This window comes from Sceloporus occidentalis, unplaced genomic scaffold, assembly GCF_023333645.1.
Source record: "Sceloporus occidentalis isolate IW3139 unplaced genomic scaffold, rSceOcc1.0.p SCAF_11, whole genome shotgun sequence".
Classification (NCBI taxonomy): Eukaryota; Metazoa; Chordata; class Lepidosauria; order Squamata; family Phrynosomatidae; genus Sceloporus; species Sceloporus occidentalis.
The window spans coordinates 204,028-230,777 of NW_028316991.1; the positions used below are offsets into that span (position 1 = coordinate 204,028).

General features: G+C 37.2%; 1 protein-coding gene across 5 annotated transcripts in view; it reads right to left on the minus strand.

Moving 5' to 3' along the window:
• Nucleotides 1-14,276: 14,276 nt before the first annotated feature.
• The window catches only part of LOC149305396 (RB1-inducible coiled-coil protein 1-like), a 63,553-nt gene continuing 51,079 nt past the window's right edge, over nucleotides 14,277-26,750 (minus strand). For 4 of the 5 annotated variants that reach the window (XM_089477315.1, XM_089477319.1, XM_089477318.1 and 1 more), the window contains 4 exons: nucleotides 23,978-24,036; nucleotides 21,312-21,448; nucleotides 14,985-15,055; nucleotides 14,277-14,354 (listed from right to left, as the gene is read on the minus strand). In XM_089477315.1, the coding sequence (XP_089333441.1) occupies nucleotides 14,277-14,354; nucleotides 14,985-15,055; nucleotides 21,312-21,448; nucleotides 23,978-24,036 (345 nt within the window). The remainder of the gene's footprint in view (nucleotides 14,355-14,984; nucleotides 15,056-21,311; nucleotides 21,449-23,977; nucleotides 24,037-26,750) is intronic. The other variant, XM_089477316.1, reaches the window with a different exon arrangement.

A 26,750-nucleotide genomic window follows, 5' to 3' on the forward strand; every position in this document is an offset into this window, starting at 1 on the left:
AAGTCAAACGTGCTTCCAGGTCAAATGCTGTCAGTTAAGGTTCTGCTGCAGTTCAAACAGCTGCACAACCAATCAAGGGTGGACTGAGGATGATCATAACAATTGGAGTGATCTAATCCTTTATAACTGGATGCCACTGGATGATAGGGTGACCATGTTTTTTTCCGGCCATTCAAGGACACAGTATGAAGCAGATGAGATCACACATATAGGTGTATATATATATATATATATATATATATATATACTGATTCACATACGCACACCGTCACATACACATAAAATACATTGTATATATGTATCTCGCATACACCCTGATTTACATATACTATTATATAGTAATTAAGAAGCCTTGGGAGTCATGTTGATTTCAGATTTAATAATATACATACACTCATTAGACATGAGTAGATCTAGAATGTTAACCCCTCTAATACCAGGCATGAGTGCATTCAGAGTATTAACTCCTCTATTACCAGACATTACACACAGTCACACAAACAGACAAACACAGTGACAAACACAGTCACACAAACAGACAAACAAGGTCACACAAACAAACACTGTGACAAACTGACAAACAGTCAAACACACATACCTGGTGCTGGCTGCAGCTTACTCTGAGTTGGTGTGAAGGAGGGGCTTCTGAACTCTCAGGCAATCAGGGTATTGTCCTGGATTGAGGCTGCCCGGGACCCGGGACTTAAAGTCCCATTGCGGGACTGTCCTGGGCAATCCAAGAAATGTGGTCACCCCACTGGATGACCCCTGCCCTAGAGAGAGAGGGGCCACACACAAATTATAAGTAAAAAATAAAAAATATATTATTTTAACACATAATTATTACTACCTGATCACTTATCAGTGACACTTTATTGGTCTCACTGATCAATGTCAGTGGCTTAAACTTTTGATCAATTTTCTTTTAATTTTACAATTTAGATTTGTGGTCGTGGTGCCCCACTTAGTGAAGTAAGAGTTTTTAAGATCCTGTAAAAAAAAGTTGAAACCTCTTTGCATTCTCATGATTTGAGGTTATCTTGTTACCGTTTAACTCACATATGTCGTATCTACGTGCTCAAATTATTAAATAAAAAGTGTTAAAATATCCTTAGTAGTCTGATGTAAATCTGATGGATTGTAACTTGCATTGGCATTTTTGATGGATGTAACCTTTTGTTGTATATTGCTCAAATGGGATTTGACGTCCCCTGTCAAAAATTTATGAATGCCCTTAGTAAAATACTTTGGGATATCAACTTTCAAAAAAATCTACTGTATATACTTTTATATTTGGCATGAGAAAAATCCTGTAGTAGGATTGAAACATTGCCTTAGTTCAGGGGCGTCCAACCTGCAGCCCTCCAGCTGCTGCAGGACTACATCACCCATAATGCTCTTTCAACTAAGGAGCTGGCTGAGGAGGATGGGAAATGTAGTCCTGCAGCAGCTGGAGGGCCACAGGTTGGTTGCCCTTGCCTTAGTTGGAGAAATAAATAAACCACTATAACCAAGTCCTGAGTTTAATCATTATTTTTTTCCCATTGTGGTTGGATTGGGTGGACTCTACCTTTTTCTGATACTTTATTATGTTACCTGCTTACCTTTAGGTCCCTCTCTTCTGTTGTCATGGACAGAACAGTGTCTCAAACGCTATTTCCTACCTTGGGATTTTTACATTTTTCCAAGTGCATTATTTTACATTTAGCAATATTAAACTGCCACTGCAACATTCTTATCCATTCTTTTAATTTACCATATGGATTGTTCCATCAGGAATGCCTACCCTGTTGCAGAGTTTTGTATCGCCTACAAAAATTATACCTCACCATCTTGCCTTCATCTCATCTGCCCTTGATGTATTTGAACTTTTTTCTAGGCTTTTATTGGTTATGGCTATGTGGGCAGAATGTACAAGCAGTACTAGGAGTCTCCATTGTACATCAGGATATGTAAAGGGAACATAACATATAAATAAGAAAAGTATCACTCAGCTCATGACAATGTTCCTTAATTCTCAAAAAATATGTTAGAGGAAAAGACATGGAAAGTCTAGAAAACATGGAGTCTGTAAGCATCATTGGCTAACTTAAGTGTATCATTTACAAAATTTGCTCTAGCTCTCTGGTAAGGAGAGTGTGACTAAAGCTGATACTTCTTTACCGAGTTTAAGATGATTTCTGTTACATGTGCTATCAGTGGACTATTATTCTTTGTCAGATTATTGAGTTATGTAAAATTTTACATTTTCTACTCACTGCTCTTACTCTAATACGTAAATGTTTTGTTAATCTATGCCCCCCATCTCATTTAATTCACATATTTTAACAACCTGCATCTCTCATAATGCCACAGCAGAGACTAATGTTATTTATTATAACGGATATGTTTTATATACGCTCAGCAATAATAAAATTATGTGAGGTTTACATTATATATGTAGTATCATGGGTGGCAGACAACAATGATAAAGTGAAGGAATAAATATGTTGTCAAAGACATAACGTACCTGTAGCCCTTTATGATCAATTAAATCTTAGATTGTTCCCTGATCCGAAGATCTATGTCTCACGTTGAAATATATCATGCTATATATACTTCACTGCATTGTTCAAAATGCTGTCTTGCGTGTACACTCATCACACTTACCATATGTTAACTGTTTTAGGTTCTGCATTACGGTAATATTAAATAGATACAGTATGTCTACTGTTTTAGCAAAGTAAAAACGAAATGTTATAGCAAAATCAATACTTTCATGCCTATAGCCTGTATAGCCTTTTCCATTAAACTAATAATTAAGTGGAATTTCATTTTAAGACTATAGACAATGTGTAGCTAAATTGAGAGCTGTTTGTTTGTTGTAACTATATTCTGTCATCAAAGATGCCTTTGTGTTATAAAATTGTTTAATTGATGGTATCCATAAATATCTAAGGTTTTAGTCTAAACTGGTTTGAATAAAAAGAAGAAGAAAAAAGAAAACGTTAAATAATTTGTTAGAGTGATTCATTTGAACTAAAGGCCAGATCCAGCCAACTGTGTGTCTTGAGGGCTTCAGAATTTTTCTTTTTTAAATAATATGCAAAGTTGTGTTGCTAAAAGCATTTAAGAAAAATACTTATTAAACCGTTAAAACTCTGCCAGAATAGCAGCTGAATGTGAGAATCCTGTTTTAGAACAAACATTCAACATAATAGTAACAACATAACATAAGGCAATTTCAGGTCATAACAAAGAAGAACATTGTTCACTTAACAAGTCTTAATCATATACAGTCATGCCACCCCTATATATTTGCATACATAGTTAAGTATATCTTATGTATCTTCTTGGCCTTTTGGCTAAGATCAAGTGTAGTTCCTCTTTGGGAAGGGGGGGGACTATGCTGATCCTCTGGCCTTAGGGTTCGGGATAGCAAATGGAGCCCGAGGTGGAATTGCCCCGGCAGAAATGCTGGAGTCACCGTGTGTGGTATTGCACGCCACTGCACACGGTGAGCGCACGTTCTCACTGGCGGCCTACCAGCACTACCTTTTCCCCAGGTACCTTCTGGTCCTGGGGTTAAGTCTTTATTTTTGAATCTGGCAGGCCAGCAATGGCCTGTCCCTAAATTATTTTTCTTAATTTATATATTCACTTCGTTTTTACACGAGTGCCAATTAATTTACCCCCCTTTTGGAATTCACGGCTTTCAAATTCACGGCTCGGCCCTCACTATTCTATGGCACACGATTTTGTACTCACGTTTTGGACACTATTTTCTTTTTAAGAGGCAGTGAAGCCTGGACTTTGCTGGAGGAGGATTGGGTGCCTTTTGGCCCCTTACTCCCTTCCAAAAAAGCCAGCAAGGAGTCTCACTCTTCGGGGTGAGACTCAAGATCCGACCCTCCCATTGGGGGGGGGTTGGAATTTGTCCGAGTTCTCCATGAGGGAACTCGGTATCGTAGTCTGGCTTCTGCTGCCTTGTGCACAGAATGTGGCACCCAAAGGAGCACGCACCTCGGGCTTCCAAAAAAAAAAAAAAAAAATTATGTATCTTTCTTAAACCTACAACATTTTAATTTTAAACATGACGTGCCCTGATAAGGTAGTCTAACAAGAAAGATGGAACATCATATTTCTATTCAAGGTTTGGGAATTCTGAGCCATCAAACAAATATGTAAACCAAATTTTCTTTCAGTGACTTCATAGAGTCCTTACAGAACTTGTAATAGCTTTGTTTGACAGAATTTCCATTTTAAATATACAAAGGTTATAAAATGAATGTATGACAAGTGATCTAAAAAAGTTACTGTAGTGTGTTCATTCTAAAAGGATGAGTATAATCCTAGCAGTCTGGCATATTCTGTAACACATTTGTTATGGAAATTCAAAGCACTTGACTCCCCTTACTTTTAAATGCCATTTAAATAATACCACCCAGATATTGTGAAACATTTCATTCTATGTTTTTACAGTAGCAAAATTCAATGGTGCTTTTTAAGTTTAGAATTAAAATGACATTATTTATCAAGAGCAGTGATTATCAAACAAATTAGGCACGGAGTCTTCTTTTGCTACAAGCTGTGGATGTCATAATCACAATATAATATGCATGTGTGTATTTTTTGTTGGAGCTTAATATCGCAGATGCACTTTACTATCCCTATGAACCTGTGACTTGGTGACTCAGAATTATCTTGTATTCATACAGAAGCATGGGGAGTGCTTTCCTTGAGTTTTCCTCTTCATCATGTCCTCTAATTACACTTTTATGGTCCATACCTGCTTCGAAACTTTTTTGTCTTAGGCAATAATGAAGGCCTATTAAACCCGAAGCATTCTCAGGCTCTTTATTTCTCAGTTCACAGTCCACTCAATGGGGTTTACACTAAAATGAGAATTGGCAGGAGAGTTATTAGCACCTGCTGCCTGGTGCTCTGACTCTCATTTATACATCTGTAAGCATCAGTAAGTCCTTCTGTCGCCAAATGGAAAGGTTTAAGCACTAGGGAAAAGTCGTAGGATTGAATAACCCCTTTAAATGGTGGAGGTCATCTGTCCAACTGTGTTGGGCCTCATACAAGACTATCGGTCTCCATCTTGTAAACCCTTCACAAAGCCATCGCCACAAGATCTAGCGTATTTCCAGAACAACCTCCTTTTCCACTAAATTCCAGCTTTACCTCAGAGCTATACTACACTAGAGAATCCTTCATACAAAACAACACCTGGGATATTTGGTATGCCAGGCAATGAACAATACTGTCTCTGGAAAGCCAAAAGACAAGATGATTTCAAATTGCAGAAAATAAATTAAGGTCAATGTAATGTAATTATGTTTTTGAATTATTGCTGCCATTGCAACACTGTGTCATAAGAAAATGTAATTTAATTAATCCTTAAATGTTCACCATTATCACTTTCGGTAGTTAAGGCATTGTTCTCAAACTGCATTTTCAAATTATGTTCCATAACTTACGCTGCAATGTCTGCTTCAGTTAGTTAAAATTTGCCACTGGTGTTTGATCCTATATTCTATGTATTTATATATAAAAAAGGAAAGCCTGTTTGGTTTCTCTCTGTTCCTTAGCAGGTCGAAAACTTAGGTAAACACAACATCAGATGAACAACAACCATGTCATGATTTATTCAACACAATTAAAGGCAACATTGAGAAGTAATGTGTGAAAAACTAAGTACACCTTATGATTCAACAGTTGGTAAAACCACCTTTAGCAGCAATAACTTGAAGTAATCGTTTTCTGTATGACCTTATCAGTCTCTCACATCGTTATGGAGGAATTTTGGCCCACTCTTCTTTACAATGTTACGTCAGTTCATTGATCTTTGGGGGCATTTATTTATGCACAGCTCTCTTAAGGTCCCGCCACAGCATTTCAATCGGGTTGAGGTCTGGACTTTGAAAACACCTTGACTGGACCATTGTAACACCTTGATTCTTTTCTTTTCCAGCCATTCTGTTCTAGATTTGCTGGTGTGCTTTGGATCATTGCTATGCTGCATGACCCAATTTCAGCCAAGCTTTAGATGTCGGACAGATGGCCTCACATTTGACTCCAGAATACTTTGGTATACAAAGAAGTTCATTGTAGACTCAATGACTACAAGTCTCCCAGGTCCTGTAGCTGCAAACCAAGCCCAGATCATCACTCCTCCACCACAGTTGTTATGAAGTGTTTGTGCTAATATGCTGTGTTTGGTTTTCGCCAACGTGGCCCTGTGCGTTATGGCCAAACATCTCTCCTTTGGTCTCGAAGTCATGTGGTTTGTTCAGATGCAACTTTGCAAACCTAAGATGTGCTGCTGTTTTTTAGAGAGAAGAAGCTTTCTCCTGGCAACCCTTCCAAACAAACCATGGTTGTTCAGTCTTTTTTTCTAATTCTACTGTCATGAACTTTAACTCTTAACACAGGGACGTCCAACGTGCGGCTCTCCAGCTGCTGCAGGACTACATCTCCCATAATGCTTGTTAACTGAGGCCTTTAGAGTCTGAGATGTAACTCTAGGGTGTTTTTTGCAATTTCTCTGAGCATTGCACGTTTGGCCTTCGGGTGAATTTACTGGGATGTCCGGTCCTGAGAATATTGGCATCTGTCTTGGAAGTTGCCAGTCACTCTTGAATAATCTTTCTCATTGTAGAATGATGGATTTTAAATTGTTTGGAAATGGATTTATAACCCTTCCCAGATTGATGGGGAGCAACAATTGCTTCTCTAAAATCATTGCTGGTGCAGATTCTCCTTGGTATTGTGTTAACAGACACACCTGAATGCTCCAGACCAGCAAACTGCTAAAACCTCGGATTTCATAGAAGTGCTCACAATTAATCAAGGACATTTGATTAGCAGCACTTAGCATACTTAGCATCTTAATTCCTACGGAAGCAGTAAGGGTATACTTAGTTTTTCACACATGGCTTTATGTTTGTTGAATAAATCATGACACCCTGTAATATGTCATATGTTGTTCATCTGAAGTTGAATTTACCATTTTTTGTAGACCTGCTAAGAAACAGATGATTGTTATTATGTCATGATATGTAAAACCATAGAATTCCAAGAGGGTGTGCTTTTTTTCCACACAAGTATAATACTGTATTAGTCATGAAGAAGAGCTCAACGACTTTAAATGTGCCACTGTCATAGGATGCCATCTTTAGCATAGTTTATTACATTTCTGACCTGCCAGATGTGCCCTAGTCAACTGTAATTGATATTATTGTAAAGTGGAACCATGTAGGAGTTACAATTCCAAAATAATGCGCCAGCGGGGACAAGGGTAAGTTACAACTAAAAACAAACCAATCCCGTTCCCGGTATCAAAAATACCCTTATAATAACCCCACCCTAAAACATAACTTTTATTAATATGTTTGTTAAAAGGTATAACCAAAAAAAGATTTTTAAAAACACCAGTGTCACCAGTCCTACCATGAAAGGTATACGTCACTGTAACATAAGGGCATATGCCCACAGTTGTGTAACACTAATAATATCAGATCATATATACTGTTGATGGCTGCAGTCCTAACAACAGAAATAATTGAATTATGACCAGTGACACAGGCTTATTAAAAACTCAGACGAATACCCCCCCCCTGACATGTTTCGCTCCTCAGAGCTTCATCAGAGGTCTGGGCTAATGGCTCTAGGAGTTACTCACTGTAACTTGCTGTGGGATCACTCATTACAGAGTTACAAACTGCACACAAGCCATAGATCAATAGATACAATGCCAAGCACACCACCATTGCATTCTGCAGCAGGGGGAACGTCTTCTTTGGAGTGATAAATCACGCTTCAATATCTGGAAGTCTGATGGACAAATCTGGAGCCGACTACCTATTGGAATGCATAGAGCCTACTGTAAAGTTTAGTTGGGGGGGGTAAAAAGGGTAGCTTTTCAGGGTTTGGCATAGGCCCTTTAGTTCCAGTGAAGGGTAATGTTAATGTTACAGTATATAAAGACACTTTAGACAATTGTATGCTTCCAACTTTGCGACAACAGTTTGTGGAGGCACTTTCCTGGTTTAGCATGACTGTGCTCCCCCCCCCCCCCCCCCCCCGTGCAAAGCCAGAAATACATGGTTTGTGATGTTTAATCCCTTAACCTCATTGAACACCTTTGGGGTGAATGAACGTTGGTCACAAGCCAGGCCTCATCCAACATTAGTGCCTGATCTTACAAATGCTGTTTTGGCTGAATAGGCACACATTCCTACAGACAAACGAAAAAATATTGTGGAGGTTGATATAGCTGCAAAGGAGGGTTTGCAAACCCATATTAATGCCCTTAGGTTTGGAATGGGATGTCTAACATACTCATATAAATATGATGACCAACTTATACAAGTTAATTTCAAGTGTCCATATGCTTTTGGACATATTTTGTATGTTTCACATGTAGTCCTGTAGCTGGAGAACAATTTTCTTATTCTACAATAATTCCCCTTATGTATATCTTTGTCATGAGGCATGTACATTACAATTTCCAAGAACTTATTTTCGGCAGAAAAAGGGTAGAAGATTTGAAAGTGATGACAAGAGGTTCAATTGTATTCAAATTGGGGTCAGGGATACAAATGAAGCAGAACAATTCATGACAGCATTTTTTTTTGGTGGAGTAGAAATGAAGACATAGGAAATTTAACATTAAATATGCACTTTTTTATATGTGATCCTCTTTTCCGTGTTACCAGTGGATATCACAACCGTATTCTCGTAAATAGAGCAGCAGAAAAAGTCAAAGAGAAAGGTGAAACAAAGCACCCTTGGAAATTAGGCGATTACCCTTCTGATTTAAGAAAGTTTAAAAACACATTTTTTAATTTAGGAAGCCAGTGGCAATTACAACTTTTCTTCACTGAAGAAGCTCTGTTCAATACAGCTGTCTACACTCCTCTGCCTAAGTTTGGGACTTTGGCATTCAGACGCGTTCAGTCCTATACAGGAAGCCCATCCATTATAACAAAATTCAGCACATACATTGTGCAAAAAGTTTCTTTTTTTTGGAACAAATGTTCCCTCTCTCCCATTACTACCCTTTACATACCAATAGTAGCTTGTACTCTGCGGGGACCCTCTGAGGAAGCCTGATGGTGAAAGGCGTCAGGTTTCCTGTTGCGTACAAGGGCTCCACCCATTTGGTGTATTTGGTTATATACATTATATTTTAACACTGTCTTATATATTTATTATTATATTAAGTCACCCTTTTATTGCATCTACCTGCCTCTTTTGTATTATATTGTACTATAGCAGTATCATCATCTTTTCCTTTTAAGCGCTTTCACCAATAGTACTCCAGTGGTAATTACAAAGCTGACATTATTCCATGGTATTATAAAAAAGCAAAAACAGAGCCTTCTACTAATGAAGGACAAACATGAGTTTTATGTTATTGAGAAATGTCAACATGCACAGGGACAAAGGATATAAAGATATTAAATGTTTTTCAATAATTTGATGAACACATAAAATTAATCCAATTCAGACATCATACAATGTTTCTTGAATTCATATGGAAGATACTTTTGGATCACTTTTTTCATTTGTCAGCTATTTGTATTCAATTAATTGGCACACATATGGCAGTGTGTAGCATAAAGCAAACAAATTGCAACTTTAGTGAATGTTGCCAACTTCATCGATACGTACAAAGTCACTGAAATGAGGCCAGAGCCTGCATACAAAGCAGATGAAAATGAAGAAAAATGCTGAGATCTTTCCGAAATTTGCGGGCCTCTTCACTCACACTCATTCTTGCTCACTCTCCCTAATGCTCTCTGCCTAAGGTGAACTTCCTGATTGGAGGATGAGGGGGAGAGCATGTCAGCAGAAAATCCGCCATTTTAGCAGAAGTTTGCACCAGGTTATGTCCGCGGAGATGCAGACAAAGGTATAACAAAGAAGATGAAAGAGAGAAAAGTGAAAATAAAGAACAGTAAGATGTAGGAAGTGGAAGGTAGGGAAACATTTAGAGTGAACCAGAATGAGCATGTGTCATGATTAACTCATATAATGTAGTGGATGCATGGAAGGGTAATCCAGCAGAGGTGGTTAGTTTCTTTGTTTAAGCATTCAATGAGTTAATCTGAGGTTGATTTAATGTGTTTCTTTGTGCATGCCCTCTGTATCTGTTCTGGCTAGAGGTGTCATCTTCCCAAAGGACTCTGTGGTGATTCAGGGCCTAACACATAAGGATCCTCAGTTATAGGAATTCCATTCCTATCTTAAGTGGAGGGGTTTCCATCACCTTTACTCCACCATAACTTATTGGCACATCAAAGATGGGACCTAATTCTTGGGGATGGTGTCATATAATTGGACATGTGGTCAGAGGGGTGTTTTCTTGAAACAGAATCTGATTTAGGGGCAATGTAACGACCTCAAAGCAGAACTCCACGATATTCTGTGATCAGAACAACATCATAAGAAACCATCTGGATTTAAGGAGTTCCCACAGGCCTACTTTTTGAAGATACTTGTGAGTGAGGGTCCTGTGTTTTAGTCCCTTTGTTTTTAAGAACTGTTTGCCTGTTTTATTTTTCTTTTGTATGTCTTGTTTTTTATGTAATTGTGGCACTGTGTAATCTTTGTCTTTTTGTTATTAAGTTCTACAGGATATATATATATATATATATATATATATATATATATATATATATATTGTTTGCCCGGGGTGGGTTGATATATATATAGAGATAAATGTTCTAATTCGGATTTCTCACGAATCCGGTATCAAAATCGTGAGTGGTGGCAGACTACCTGGGGGGATACAGGCAGGATTTGGGGGTTAATTTGGTGTAATTTATGCCTTGTTAAGGGGTAAAGTTAGTAAATCCAGAGGCCTGGTGCTATTAACCCCTTCATGCCCACGCCCTCCACACAGACATGGCTTGGCAAGTAGTCCTGACCGTGACAGCATGTAAGAGTGTGAGCGAATGAGAGTGAATGTGAGCACCGGGCAACAAATTTAGTTCCTGAATTAATGGAACTAAATGAATGGGCAGGGAATATAGTTCAGTGTCTAAAAATGAATGAGCCAAAAATGAACCAAAGAAATTTACGCTATTTATATTTTTCTTATTAATTATAACAATGATACAAGGGGCCAGTTAATCAATTAGCACACTCATCTCAAGTACACATTTACATACCTATATAAATTGTAAAGTGCATATAATTATTACTATTTTAGATATAAAAGAGAATAATAAAGAATAATCTACGAACATACAAATTTTGGAAGAAATGGCACAAGCACCAGTACTAATGGTAAATTCGGTTGGCTGTACATAATTCCGAAGATTTCAAATAGCTGGAGGACACTTTATTTTTAAGTAGTGGCTTTATAAAAAGTATTTACGTGTTGTTGTGACCTACTGATGGTAGTTTTAAAGAATATTGTATGTTACTTATATAATCCCCACCAAACATACTAGGTTGCTAGGAAAGAGGGACATCAGGAGAGGAAAGAGGGATTAAGTCCCAAAAGAAGGACTGCCTTAACATGAAGAGGGACACTTGAGAGATACGAGTCTAGTTAGATCTGTTACACTGAAAAGTACACTAAAAGGAATAACAAGTTAAACAGAGATAGCATATTGTAACATCACTTACACTACAGAAGAATAATAATAATACATGTGTACTTAAGGCGGAAGACCAGACATGTCGGAATTTAGAAACATGAATAAAGATGGGATGTTAAGATGCATACCAGAGCAAGTCTATGCATTGTCCCAAATTTTCATAGACATCTGCTGGGCGTAAATACCACCTAGATTGCGTTAACTTTATGGGGCGTACATAAAGCCTACTGCTGTTAAGATAAAATGTTTAATCTTACCTCCCTTTATGGTTTAGTGAATAAACATCATAGTCAAGTAAGGATGCAGAAACACCAGTGCTATGTTAATGGATTACAAGCTTGGACGCCATTTAGTCTGTTTTATGTGGTTATTGTCTTTGGTTATATTAAACAAAATTGTAATAACATACAGTTGATACATAATTTGTTTTCCTGCTTTACACGGAGCTTGTTTTATTTTGAGACATACTCTTCTAATTTCATTCATCTGGTCAAATGTTGTTTATGCAATTAAAACATGTGCCATATACTCCCAGGCATATTCAACATTAAATAGAGATTGTAACATATTTAGATGGAAAAGTGGTCAGGACTATATATGTGTACCCAAATAATTCAATTTTGAAGTTTATGATCATTTAAGATATTCATTTTATCACAACAAGACTTTGAGGTCTATTCCCTACAGTTTGGTGGAGATTTTGCAGGAGAGTTTTGTTCCTTGACTTTACTACACCTTACGAACGGCCAACCCCTGTGAGCTTTTGCTGCAGGAAGAGCTTCTTTGGCCCTGTATAATATATATTTAAATTAGTTACATGATGCATTATATGGGACCAGTTCAAACTGATCACATAATGAATAATCAAGTTAGGCCCATCAAACCATCATCAACTCCATAGTCAACACAAGCTAAATGGGCTGTATTGATGTATATTAGGTGTTTCAAATACTTACATTGACAGCCATTATATATTCTTTTGTTCACATGTTTTACTTGATGAGTCACATCACAACTTATTAATTACTCATTGAAAGTAAAATGTAGATACAATGATTCAAATCTCATTTATTTCCCAAATATTTGCATTAGGCCTACTATTTTTATTAAAGTTAAACTAAAATTTGTAGGCATTACAACTTTTACACGCCAAACTCAATGACAATATCAGAGACATTACCTCCCTTCATTTTCAGTTTTGCTAACTGGGCCTGGAATGGTTCAACTAGTGTAGATTTGCTGCTGATATTACAATTACAAATCTGTAGTGTACTGTCGAATTAAACAATTCGATAAAATAATTGCCTTTGAGTAACAAGACACATATTTTGCTTTGACCTACCATTTATTATTTAACAAGGAGCAAGATGTCCAAGCTTAATAAGTACTTAAACCAGGACTGAAAATTAACAAAAGGTACAGTATGCTAGTCTTGTGTGCTACCTAGAATATACTGCTTTTAATATATGACTAGCAATTATTTACTATTTTAGCAGCTATTTCTGGTTGCCCAGATTACATTTGAAATATATTATATACAGCATATATATGCAACATTAATAAGTGTGCCTCAATTAAAATGTGACATGTGCACACCCAATAACTTCCTGAAATAGATTTGAGGGGTAGGGCTATACAGGGTGGAAATGGTCAAATACCATTCACTTGTTTGTTGAAAGAAAAGGGAGAGATGCATGTGTGATGTATAAAGTAAAATATGGACAATAAAATTGTTTTATTATATCTACAGATTACATGTATTTTTTTCTTTAAAACACAGATTTTCCAACATTTACAGGTTTAAATCTTTATTGTTTTAAAATTCTACATGTCTTTTGCAATACAATAATTTGTTACTTAAATACGGTTATTGTACAATGCATTTTTTTTTTGTTTTTTGCATTAAAACTCAACCATAAAATACAAGTTCATCAGTATGATTTGTATAACATAATAAAAGACCATTACATGTAGTCTGGTGCTCTATACATTCTTCCCTTCAGAATGTCCTAAATAAATCATTCAAAAGTGCATTGGAAATTTGCATTAAACAGCCAGTCAAATGAAATATATATTTTCCATTTTTGTAGTTTTTATTTTATTTTTATACATCAAACAAGCCTTTTTTAAATTAATGAGACAAGTTCCAATAGATATCTTAGTTCTTCAGTCTGCCAAACTCATATTTAAGAAATTATGATTATCAGCATGCCATGAACACTCCCCTTCAAATAGTTGTCAAATTTATACATATTATAAAGGATGTGTTGAAGAGTGCAAGTACTTTTTAATGTTTCACAAAGAGACTAATGCTGGTAATAATGGCAGCTAACATTTAACATCTAAATACAAGCTAATTTATATTTAACAGGCATTATGCATGACAAAAAACCTAAAGCATTATGCACATCATATGTCTTTTGGAAAATGAACTCATCTTGTTCCACGTGTTAGAAGTTGGGGTTTTAAAAAAACAAAACGGGGCAGATATGCAGAATCCTTTGATTAAATTTACAGTCCTAAGACATAACCTTTAAAAAAAGTAAATGTACAAGACCAGTGAGAACAGCTAATCAAGACATGGTATAAAAAGATGTCCTGTTTTTCTTGAGCTATGAACAGGTATTGAAGAACAGGCCAAAAAATACATATGTCACAGGGTAAAATGAGGGCAAATTATACTTTTTTATTCCATGGCACTGCTTTCACTCGGTAGAACTTTGTACCCAGAGGAACTTTAAATCTGTTTTGTGCCTAAAGGAAAAGAATAAATTAACTTTAATTAGAATGAGTTTCATAGCTACATAAATTATAATCTAATAAGTAAACAAGTCTAAAAAATAATCTAGATACATACAATTATATAATTTTTTTATGCACTTAAATATACTGGTAATGATAAAAAGAGGTATTAATTAAAAATCTCATTTAACAGTAAAATAACCATTCAAGGAGAGAATTTATGTGGGTACAGAAAATAAGAATAATTTATATTTTCTAACCAACACCTTGTAAGACCATTAATTTTCGAAATATATTTCAAGGGACAGTTTAATCTATCTGGTGTCCCCATTAAGTACTGGGATTACATTAATATAATCTACTGTTTTATGTAGCACCATCATACATTGTAATATGGATTCTATAACACAAGAAAAAAAGGAGCCTAACCTGACCTAGAGGTTGCAGCCCTGGTACCACAGCTGCCCTCCACCTGCATGGTGTAGCTATACATGTCACTAATTGGCAATAAAATCAGCCATTATCACGAAGGGGTTAAAGAATTTACTTTGTGCATGGCATACTCATCCCAAAAGGCAAAAACATGTTAAAGGGTAGGGGTTATATTGCTGAAGAGGACTGCATCATTATTTTATTATATACCTTTTTAGCTTGACAATATTCTTTTTCCATCACCTTTCCAAGGACCCACGGTCTTCTAGTTGTGCCAGAAGCTGCAGTTGCAACAAAAGAAACAAACGTTTAGAGTTGTGTGACTCCCTTTGACATTGCAAACATTTTTATTCTTTTTTTTCCCTTCTACAGGCTTTCTCCCCATTTAAGATTTCTAGTTAACAACTTAACAGATATTTTTTAATTCCCTAAACTATGGTAAAGAAGCACATTCTAAATCAATCAATCTTTGATAATCAAGCATTAAAAGTAATCCTTGTAACAGTAAATCTTGTTTAATCATTACCTTATCAATTTTAATATATTTTACAGTAATCCTTATCTAATCTTTAATCTAATCTTATCTAATCTTTAACTATACAAACAGCATTAGGAAATACTACTCAAGTGCTGATCAATACATAGCCAAGGCAGGTAAATTACCAATATAGACTTAAATGAATACTTAAGTTTAACATATGTCAGTTGATTATGTTTTACGTGCTTAATATGTTCCCTTCTGAAACATGTAGTTCTGAAACTAGGGGTTAAGCTTTCCAGTGTCATTCTATTGTGAAAGGTCAATGCTTGTGGGCTTCTACAAGAAGTACTGAGGTAGACAATATGATTTAACTATGCATTATGCAAGGCCAGCTTTAAAGGAGACACTCAATATGGTTGGCCTTTTATAATTCACAGTAAAGTCAGGTAGTTAAAATGTTCAACTCTCCTTTATAGTTCCATTGGGGATAATGGGGATAAAGGAATTTCAATCTTTTTACTGGAAAAATGAAAATATAAATACACTCACTGGCCACTTTATTAGGTACTCCTTGCTAGTATCAAATTGGACCCCCTTTTGCCTTCAGAACTGCCTTAATTTTTAGTGGCATACTTTCTACAAGGTGTTGGAAACATTCCTCAGAGATTTTGGTCCATATGGACATGATGGCATCACCCAGTGGCTGCAGATTTATTGGCTGCACATCAATGATACGAATCTCCCATTCCGGCACATCCCAAAGGTGTTCTATTGGATTGAGATCAGGTGACTGTGGAGGCCACTGGAGTACAGTGAACTCATGTTCAAGAAACTAGTTTGAGATGATGTGAGCTTTGTGGCATGGTGCATTATCCTGCTGGAAGTAGCCATCAGAAGAGGGGTACACTGTGGTCATAAAGGGATGGACATGGTCAGCAACAGTACTCAGTTAGGCTGTCATGTTTAAATGATGCTCAATTGGTATTAAGGGGCCCAAAGTATGCCAAGAAAATGTCCCCCACACCATTACACCACCACCAGCCTGAACCATTGATACAGGGAAGGATAGAGTCATGCTTTCATATTGTTTATGCCAAACAAAATCTGAATGTCACAGCTGGAATCGAGACTCAACAGACCAGGCAATGTTCTTCCAGTCTTCCATTGTCCAATTCTGGTGAGCGTGGGCAAATTGTAGCCTCAGTTTCCTGTTCTTAGCTGACAGGAGCAGCACCCGGTGTGGTCTTCTACTGCTGTAGCCCATCTGCTTCAAGGTTCGACGTGTTGTGCGTTCAGAGATGATATTCTGCATACCTTAGTTGTAATGAGTAGTTATTTGAGTTATTGTTGCCTGTCATCTCGAACAAGTCTGCAAGTTCTCCTTTGACCTTTGACAACAAGACATTTTCGTCCACACAACTGCTGCTCACTGGCTATTTCTTCCCCATTCTGATGCTTGGTTTGAACTTCAGCAAGTTGTCTTTACCATGTTTACATGCTTAAATGCATTGGGTTGCTGCCATGTGATTTGCTGGTTAGCTATTTGTGTTAACAAGCAATTGAACAGGTGTACCTAATAAAGTGGCCAGTGAGTGTATAGGTGATGTACAAAACGAAGATTGTGAACAAAATGCTGTAAAGTAAAAATGCTTTCAAAATAGAAACAGCGTCCACTCCAGCATTTTGAAGTGTTTCTGTGGGAATCGTATGCCCATTCATCCAGTAGAGCATCTGTACAGTTTCCTATTTATTCCAAAGGTGTTTGATGGGGTTGAGGTCAGGGCCCTGTGCAGGCCAGTCAAGTTCTTGCAGAACAAACTTATCCAACCATGTCTTATGGACCTTGCTTTGTGCACTGGGTCACAATCATGCTGTAATAGAAAACGGCCTTCTCCAAACTATTCCCAAGAAGTTGGAAGCTTAGTATTCGTATGTTGAAGCATTAAGATTTCCCTTCACTGGAAGTAAATGGACCAAACACTCAACGGTCTGTAACTTTACACGGTCTTCCGCTCCCAGCCAGACCCAGCTAAGCCAGGCTCTGGAAACCTCCCCCAGACAACATACAAAGGTCCAGTCAGGTATTGCCTCAATTGTCTCAAGGATAGTCTTCTTCGGGGCCTCTGCTTGCCCTGGGAGCACAATAGAACTTCCTCTTTCCAGGCTCCAGGGGGGTTGAACACACAACATATACATATGTACATATACATATACACACACACATATATCATGCAAATTCAATTATAAATAAAACTTTTTTTTATTAAAAACACAGCTTGTCTGAAAAAGTTACAAACTGCTTTCTTTTTTAATAACCTTAAGTACCACGTTACTTTTTAATATACATTGTTAGCAGCATGAAATTATTTTACAACTAACTAGTACAGCTTTGGAATAGATTCTATGTTGTTGCACCTATTTTCACAGTAGTTGCATTCGACAACATAGACCTTACTAACACATATCTCTATCCATAACGTCCTATTATAGGGCAAATAAGGACATACAGTTGATTAAGTTTTACCTACAGGACATTTACATTTTATCTTCCTGTATATCTTAAACCCCCTAAGATGCTGTATGTAAAATATCATAGGTGGTAACCCAGAAACTACGAGTTTGTATGACTCATAATCACCAAAAGTCAGAGAATTATGAGCATTAGCAATTGACCACACTAATTTTAAGCCAGCAGCATTTTTGTCTTGTGAAATGATACATCAATTTCAACTGAAAGTATTCTGTACAGTTCCAGTTTATTAACAAAAACAGATGAAGAAAATGGGTAGTGCAATTTACAACATGAAGAGATGCGAGCGTGAGAACAAGACTCCTCTTTCTTCACTGGTTTTCATTACCCATTACAAACTATATTCTGTATCTTTATGTAAGAGGAGAGGATCATTAGGTATATTACATACTGAGAATTGCAGGGTAAAACCCTAAATTCCAGACTGTTACCTTGTAAAAGTGCTCATCCATATGCCAGATCAATTACTTAAATTATTAGTTTGTGGAATTCCTACAAATTACTTTAGCGCTTTTTAGTTCAGTGTATATCATGTTGCAAGACATCTGCTGTTACACAATACGACTTTACTGGACTAAGAAATCTCTGAGTTTTCTATGATGATTGTTATGTAAATTAATAATTTTAGCTAAAATAATGAATTCAATGATTTCTGTCCATGAAACAATGAAGCATGTTTTGATGATGTTTTGATGTTTTCACATAAAACAACAGGCAAATCCCCTACAGGAATATTCAAAATAATTTACTTCTGTAATTGCACAAAACGGAAATAAGTTCAAACAAAATATTGCTAAATTATTTAGTTGTGTGTTATATTGTGTATGTATACACACAGTATATACACACAGATCAGCCATTATGACCACTTGCCTAATATTGAGTAGGTCCCCCTGTTGCCACCCAAACAGTCCTGACCTGTCAAGACCTCTGAAGTTGTGCTGTGGTCCGAGACAGCACAGAGACGTTAGCACCAGATCCTTTAAGTCCTGTAAGTTGTGAAGTGGGACCTCCATGTATATATACCGGTGCCATGTGTTCTCCAGGTAAGCGACGCACATGCACCCAGCCATCCATGTGATGTAAAAGAAAACATGATTCATCAGACCAGGCCATCTTACGCGATTGCTCGGTGGTCCAGTTCTTATGCTAACATGCCCATTGTAGGTGCTTTCAGCAGTGGCCAGGGTCAGCATGGGCACCCTGACTGGTTTGTGGCTACGCAGCCCCAAAAACAACCAACTGCAATACACTGTGTGTTCTGACACCTTTCTATCAGAACCAGCATTAACGTTTTCAGCAATTTGAGCTACAGCAGCTTGTCTGTGTCTCTGCCCCACATGCATCAATGAGCCTTGGCCACCCATGATCCCATGGCCAGTTCACTGCTTTTCCTTCCTTTGGACCACTTTTGGTACGGACCACTGCAGACTGGGAACACACCACAAGAGCAGTTTTGGAGATGCTCTGAACCAGTTGTCTAGCCATCACAATCTGGCGCTTGACAAAGACACACACTTACTTACACTTGCCCGTTTACACTTGTGCTTTCTGTTTCTAACACATCAACTTCGAGGACCAAATGTTCACTTGCTGCCTAATATATCCCCACCCACTGACCGGTGCCATTGTAACACGATTATCAGTGCTATTCACTTCACCTGCCAGTGGTCATAATGTTATAGCTGATCGGTGTATATATGAGATTATTGGACATCACATTTCTAAACCATGGGCATTTATATGGATTTGACCCCACACACACAAAATCTTCTGGCTTTCCAGATTTTAGAGTGTGTCTGTGGAAATTTGCACCCATTCAGCTGAAAGACTATTTGTGAGGTCAGGCACTGATTTTGGACAAGAAGGTCTGGCTTGCAAAAGGATTTCAAGAATTCTACTGGTATCTGCCAAATCCAGACTTGTCAATCAGACTTCCAGGTAGTAAAGCCTGATTCATCACTTTCCTCAATTTCTATTGTCAGAATTCAGTGGCAGTGTGCTTTACACCACTCGATGCTTGGCACAGCACATAATGATCTTAGGCTTGTGTGCAGCTGTTCGGCCACAGGAACATATGTTTTTGAAGCTCCCAACAAAGCTTGTGCTGATGCCGCTTCCAAGAGCAGTATGGAACTCATTGGACAGGTGATTTTTATGCATTATTATTATTATGTGCTTCAGTGCTCTACAGCCCCGCTCGGTGAATGTGTGTGGTCTACCATTTCATGGCTGAGCAGGTGTTACTCCTAGATACTTCCACTTCACAATAGCTTGTTGCAAAGGTAGCATCCTATGACGGTGCCATGTTTGAAGGCTTCAGTAAAACCCATGCTACTGCCAATGTTTGACTGTGGAGATGCCATGCCTATCTGCTGTATAAAATACAGCAGATGCCATGCCTATCTGCTGTATTTTATACACCCAGTAGCAATGGGTGTGGCTGAAACACTTAAATTCAATAATTAGGAGGGATCTGTGCTGGTCCACCGTAAGTGCCATTATTGTTAAGTTAAAGCGGTAACAACCACTTGGTTACAAAGCAGTAGCCCACACACACTGACAGTGGACTCTGTCCATGGTCAGTGGGGCTGCCAAGCAGTGTATAAAAATCGCCTGTCCTCTGAACCATCACTGACTACAGAATTCAAAACTGGTTCTTGAAGCAATTTCAGCACAAACACTGTACATTGAGAGCTTAATAAAATGGCCCATGGCTGAGCAACTGCACACAAGCAGAAGGTCACTATGCTCAACATCAAGGGACAAGTGGTGTAAATCATACTGCCACTGGACTCTGGAGCTGTTGAACCGCATTATCTGGAGTGATCAATCTCAGTTTAATATCTGGAAGTCTAACTCTGGGTTTGGCAGATTTCAGGAGGATGTAATCTTTTGGAATGCATAGAACCTACTGTAAAGTTTGATGGAGGGATAATGGTCTGGGTTGTTTTTCAGGGTTTGGGCTAGGCCCCTTAGTTCTAATTAATAATAGAGCATACGTTTGTACTATAGACAATCGTATGCTTAAAGTTTGGGGCACCAGTTTGGAGAAAGCCTGCAAAAAGCAAGGTCCATAACGATTTGGTTTAACAAGTATGGTGTGGCCCGGCCTTAACGCAAAGTTTAGGTACTTTGACGTAGTGCCAGGCTAAGCTATATGGTATAACGGAATGCACAATACTTAGGTTTAGGTGTTTTTTCAATGGTATTCACTGGGTATGCACTGATTGCTTGCATTGTTTTGTGTACATATTGGTCATTATTATTTAAGTAGAAACCCAGGAATATTTATGTATATACCTTTTATGCTCTTTAGGCTTTGCTCCCCTTCTGTATAATTTTGTGTGTGCACATTTGCAGGTTCTGACAAAATCTTAGGGTTTAGGACCTTACCTTGTCTCACTAATGATGAACATTTATTTTTTTTTTGCCCATTGTAAATTTTGTTTAAGGCAGTAAAAAAAATCAAAAAAAAAATCAGCCCACACAAAGGTAACACATATGTTTTATGGCCGACACTTACCACACTCACCTGGTTTAAGATCCAGTGCAGAAAGTGACTCTGAATGCAGAAAATACAATGTTGGGCTGACTGTAAATAACACATAATTGTCATGGCGTTCATCCAAGATAATAAGAACCAAATCGCCAACCTGGAAGCTGAAAGGCAATGCATATATTCAAATCTTAAGACTGGCATCATAACCAAATGTATGTTCATATTTTCAAAAGCATTTAATATTGGTACATTTTATCTCTATAAAAAAAGTTTGTATTAAATTTAGCCCCTTTTTTGAAGGGGTACAAGAGAGAAGATAGCGTAAATTGTACAGAAACCAAACCAGATGTTACTTAATAGTCTCTATCAATCATACAATTTGAAGATAAAATGTAGATAAAATGGTAACACGTGTTAAACAGCCATGTTATAAGGTTCTGAAGAAAAAATGGGCATAAAGAAAATAAATTGCTTGCACAGTAACAAATTTTTTTTTATTCTAATCTGGTAGAAAAAAAAAATTCCTTTAAATTTGGAAATACTATGGAATTTTTCCTACACACACCAAGTGTATTTAAAGAAAGAAACCCCCCCCCAAAAAAAAAACCCCACATCAGCACACTTTCAGACACAGACTAGTATACACAAAATTCTATTTATATATATATATATTTTTTTTTTAATGTCCACCTTCTGCAATTTAACATACAATTATTGATCCTTAGTTCCTGATCCTTATTATACAAACAAAATACACTAATACAGTTTGCTACATTTCTCTTCTGCGTATAAATGATTTCATACTATTTCAAACCTCAGATTTAAGACTCAACAATCTAAACCAGGTACACATATTTTATTGGTGTGTGATGGTTTCCGATACACAAGTAATTTATTATTCTAATAAAAACTTCAGGTCTTGTATGCAGTTTAATGGTTTATTTAGAATGTGCCACTGACGCAAAACTGTACACATTTGTTTTTAAAGCTCCTTCGGCATGTTGTTACACAACATGCACTGGCACATTTCACTGCGTTAATCTACCAGCTAAAATTACTGTAGCAGAACTATCAATTCACTATACATCTGTGTTTTATGCATTATGACATAGTTAAATGTTGGTAAAATCTTTAAACCATTTTTACAAAACTATGTAAAATTAAATTTACTTTTTTTTTAATGGAAAGAGAACTCTGATTATACCTCAACAGTTACTTACTAGTATGAGTCTTTTAGGGTCAGGCTTTAACATTGCTTTGTACAGATTTTTGTCTATTTGAAGTGTAAACATTTTGGGGTTTTGTTTGGGGTCCAGCAATAAACTACAGCCAAGGTCAGAATTTAGGACTAAACTAGGCATTAATCATGTGGTTGGGTGCGCAAGTCATTTTCTGGACTTAATCTCTTACTATGCTACACAATGCAGCTTAAAATAACAAACATATACTTTAATATATACTATACTGTCTGCATTCCACTATAAGTCTCTGCATTTCAATTAATTCACCTTGTAAAGAGTGCATACATGGACATTTTTATTTCTTTTGGCAATGGCCTCTGGTACCAGTACTGGAGCAGTATTAGGAAAAAAATACTAAGCACTACAAACTTGCTATGAAACACGGAAAAACTGTTGAAAACTGGATCGTAACACTGGGTTTTCGAAATGACCAGCGTCTGCTTTGTTCAGAGTAATCGTATTCACCATTATCCAATGGCCATCGCGTATTTAGGGAGGGTGCCTTCATCTGGGCAATGTCTAGATGACCTGGGTAAACTACTGAATAATAAAAGTACATGGCTCTAAGAAAAATAATTAGTATTCTGTCTCATTGCTAATTTCTTATCAAAGCTCCTTCGTCTTAATGGTTGCTTTGTTGCATAACCATGTAAGGTGCAACATAAACGCCTTTAACTTGTGGGTAATCTTCTTCAGGCATACAAACAATTTTGAATGCACATTAAGAACATTAAACTAATTCTGAGATTTTTCAAATACATATTTTGCATCCTAAAGAGTCAAATGATTGATTATCAAAAGGGATTATAGAGTTTTATGATTGATACTTTATCAATTTTAATACCATCCTGAAATGCATTTGAAACTTTTTGGTTTAGTGACTACAAGTAAAAAATCTGATTTGAAAGGATTTAGTAGTAATGAAGAGTGTATATGTTACCATAAAGCAGACTGCCGGAAGACCTTGTGGTAAATACTTTTTGCTGCTAAGTAGTCACTGCACGATCAGTCTCATGACCAAGAGATCAGTCACAAAGGAGTTCAGGGCAAGGCTTCAGACATTAGAATATGTCATAAACAACACAAAGATGCTAGAGGTGGTCTTTTGCGTGATGCATCAGAATACAAGATATCTTTATTTTTTTTAAATGCTTTACACATTTACTAGCATCATCAAATATTGACTTCCTCTAAGGGAAGAGCCCCAGGGAAACTCTAGCGGGAAAAAAAACAGCTTTTATACCTCACATGCTTGCGATGTCATACCACAAAAAACATTCCTGCTATGCTTGCATGCTTAATAGGCAGACCAAGAGGTTCATAGTGAGTCTGCAAGTGACAACCCCAAACTATATATGGGTCCCTAGGTGCTGGCCTAGCTGTCTGGTAAAGGTCCTGTCAAATATGCACATGCTTTTAAACAGTTAAATGGCACCAAGGAAAACTTACTCTCGGATTGCAATTTTTTCCGAATTTCGTGGAGAAACTGAAGACATACTTTGAGACATCTGAAACAAGAAACAAAAGTTTTCAGGATATTGTTATATATTGTTATACCGTATTTGTAAATGCTCTGAAAAATACCCCTCGTCTTATATTCGAAGTTGTCTTATAATCCAACCTCAAATAAAGGTCTGACTATAAGACTAGGATCTAGATCCCCTGCAGGGGACCTGGATCCTCCTCTTTGGCAGCTGTTAGACGTCTGTGTGATGTGTGACATGACCTTATGTTGCTCCATCACAGAAACCCCAGTGGAAGTGCTGGGTAGCAGCGGAGGTTGTCTCCACGCATCGCACATATGTTCAATGGCTGCCAGAGAGGAGGAATCCCCGCAGAGCTGCCAGGGACCTGGCAGACAACCTCCGCTTCTGCCCGGCACTTCTGCTGGGGCTTCTATGACGGAGCGCCGACATCACATGACCTTTCCGGTGCTCAGTCAATGAGGCCCTAGAGTAAGTGCTAGGCAGAAGTGGAGGTTATCTACGTGGGGGAGGGTCAAGTCTGGGAATTCTTTGGTAAGTCTGGGGGGGCAGAGTGGCAAATAGAGGGCTATAAGACATTTCTGAGGGGCAGATGCATATCAGGGATGCAGAGTGGCACATATAGGGGGTATAAGGCTTATCTGGGAGGAGTGGCAAGTAAAAGGAGCTAAAAACAAAAACTGCATTTTTCTCAATCATAGTTTTTATTAAACATGAAAAAAGTTTACATGTGAATAATAATATACTAGTTAAACAGTTTTTCTATAAGGTAGTCATATATATTCAGGCCTTTTCTTTTTTTTCCTAAATTAATATTCAAATTTTGAGGGGTCGTCTTATAATCGAGCAAACACGCTATATTTTATGTTCACTTGTAACATTTACATTTTAGTGTCACACAGGTTATTCCTTGCAGAAGGTTTTTCTTGAAAGCATAAAAAAAACTTGTGTTGACTATCTTAAATGATTACATAGTAAAATTGAATTCTTAATACTGACACATTTTAACCAAACACACTTTAATAACATAATACCTATTTGACATATGTGTAACATGTCTTACTGGCCATCATATCCCTTTTCTATCAACATAAAAATGAATCATATGATTTGGCTAAAGTGTTATAGAAATATACAATCTTAATGCCTAAACAGGCATACTGCTTCAGTCACTTAGCTCTATATATCTCAAATTTATATACAAGCTGATGGTTTAATGGTTGCAAAAACCCTTGAGTTTCTCCAGTATTAGAGACTATGGATCTGGTGTGTCAAAGGAAATGAATCATTAGCAGTCGTGTAGTTATGTTTAAGCTGGAATCAATGGAACCACAAGTTAGTAAGTATAACAATTGTTGACTTGCTACCCAGCTGAGCATTATACACCAGCTATTTTTTTTTTAAGTACCCTAAGATTACTCAAAGATGTTTGGAAACTGTATGGCCAGCTATCAAAAACTGACTGCTGGTCACATAGCCGAAGACATATTTACAATTAATCTGTCATGTTTTTTTTTAGAAAGTTCTGAGGTTGAGGCACACAGAACACATTTTTTCTACCTACTTGTCCTTGGTCTTATGAGAAGGATAGGCTTATCTCTATGCATGTGACATTTTTTGTTTTTCACTATTATCCAGATTAATACACCTTTTGCATCCAGTAATTTCCTTTGAGAGAAGCTGCAGCTTCCCGCCCCTCTGTGCTCTCACGTTTTGTGCCAGTGATTGAGGTGTGGAAATGGTCACTAAAATTCTTGGCACCAATTTCACACTCATTCGTGGCACAATACACTTAATAGCCAACACTCTATATGATTGGTCTAATGATCCACACTACTCGCTATATTGGAGGGCAAAAACGCATTTACAATATACATTTTTGTTTAATTCTCCTTCTCGTCTTTGTCTGTTTTGGGGTATCGTATTTGAAGTATGTTTTGTTTAGAACCACAGGAAACCTGATTAAAGACAGCAATGTTTTCTATCCATTCATTGTTCATGGTCATTGTTCTTATTCATCATTCTCACAGGAATAGTGGAACATGATCACTAAAGAAGATGTCTAGTTCATTAAAGTATAATATAAAATGGTTTTCTGATAAGAGAAGGTATCACTCACAGGTTAGAGTACCATGTGTATGTATAGATGTTTTAGAAGTGATATAATCATTTTATTTTTTTGTAATTATTATTATTTATATAGTGCCATCATATTCCGCAGGGCTGTACAATGGGTAGACAGGACGTAATAAGTAGTGCATAACATAACAATTTGACTTAAAGAAGCAAGAGGCAAGGAAGGCTCTGCTAAAAACAGTTTACACAAGCCAGTTAGTGACACAAGCTTCCTGTCACTAGAATGGTTGAAGTATCTTTAGACAAACAATTTCTTGGACCATTCTTTCCCTTATATCGCTTTGTGACTCCCGAGCCCTAGTCACTAGTCATAATCTTACATCCCTCCCTTGGACTCCCTTGTCCTAACCTCTAAAGAATTAAAGGAAAAAAGACTGATAAAATTGATGTCTCTAAAGCACAGTAAATGCAAAAAAATATGATTTTTATATTAAAAGTATTTTTATAGTGCTACAAAATTCTAAATTTTCAAAAAGAAAACTGAAACAACCTCTTCATTTTCATTCCCACCCAGCTATCATGCAGTCCTGGTTCTTTTCAAGACATGCACCATATGATGGTTGTTACTGTCTTGAGCAATAAACTGTTCTGCCACTATTTTC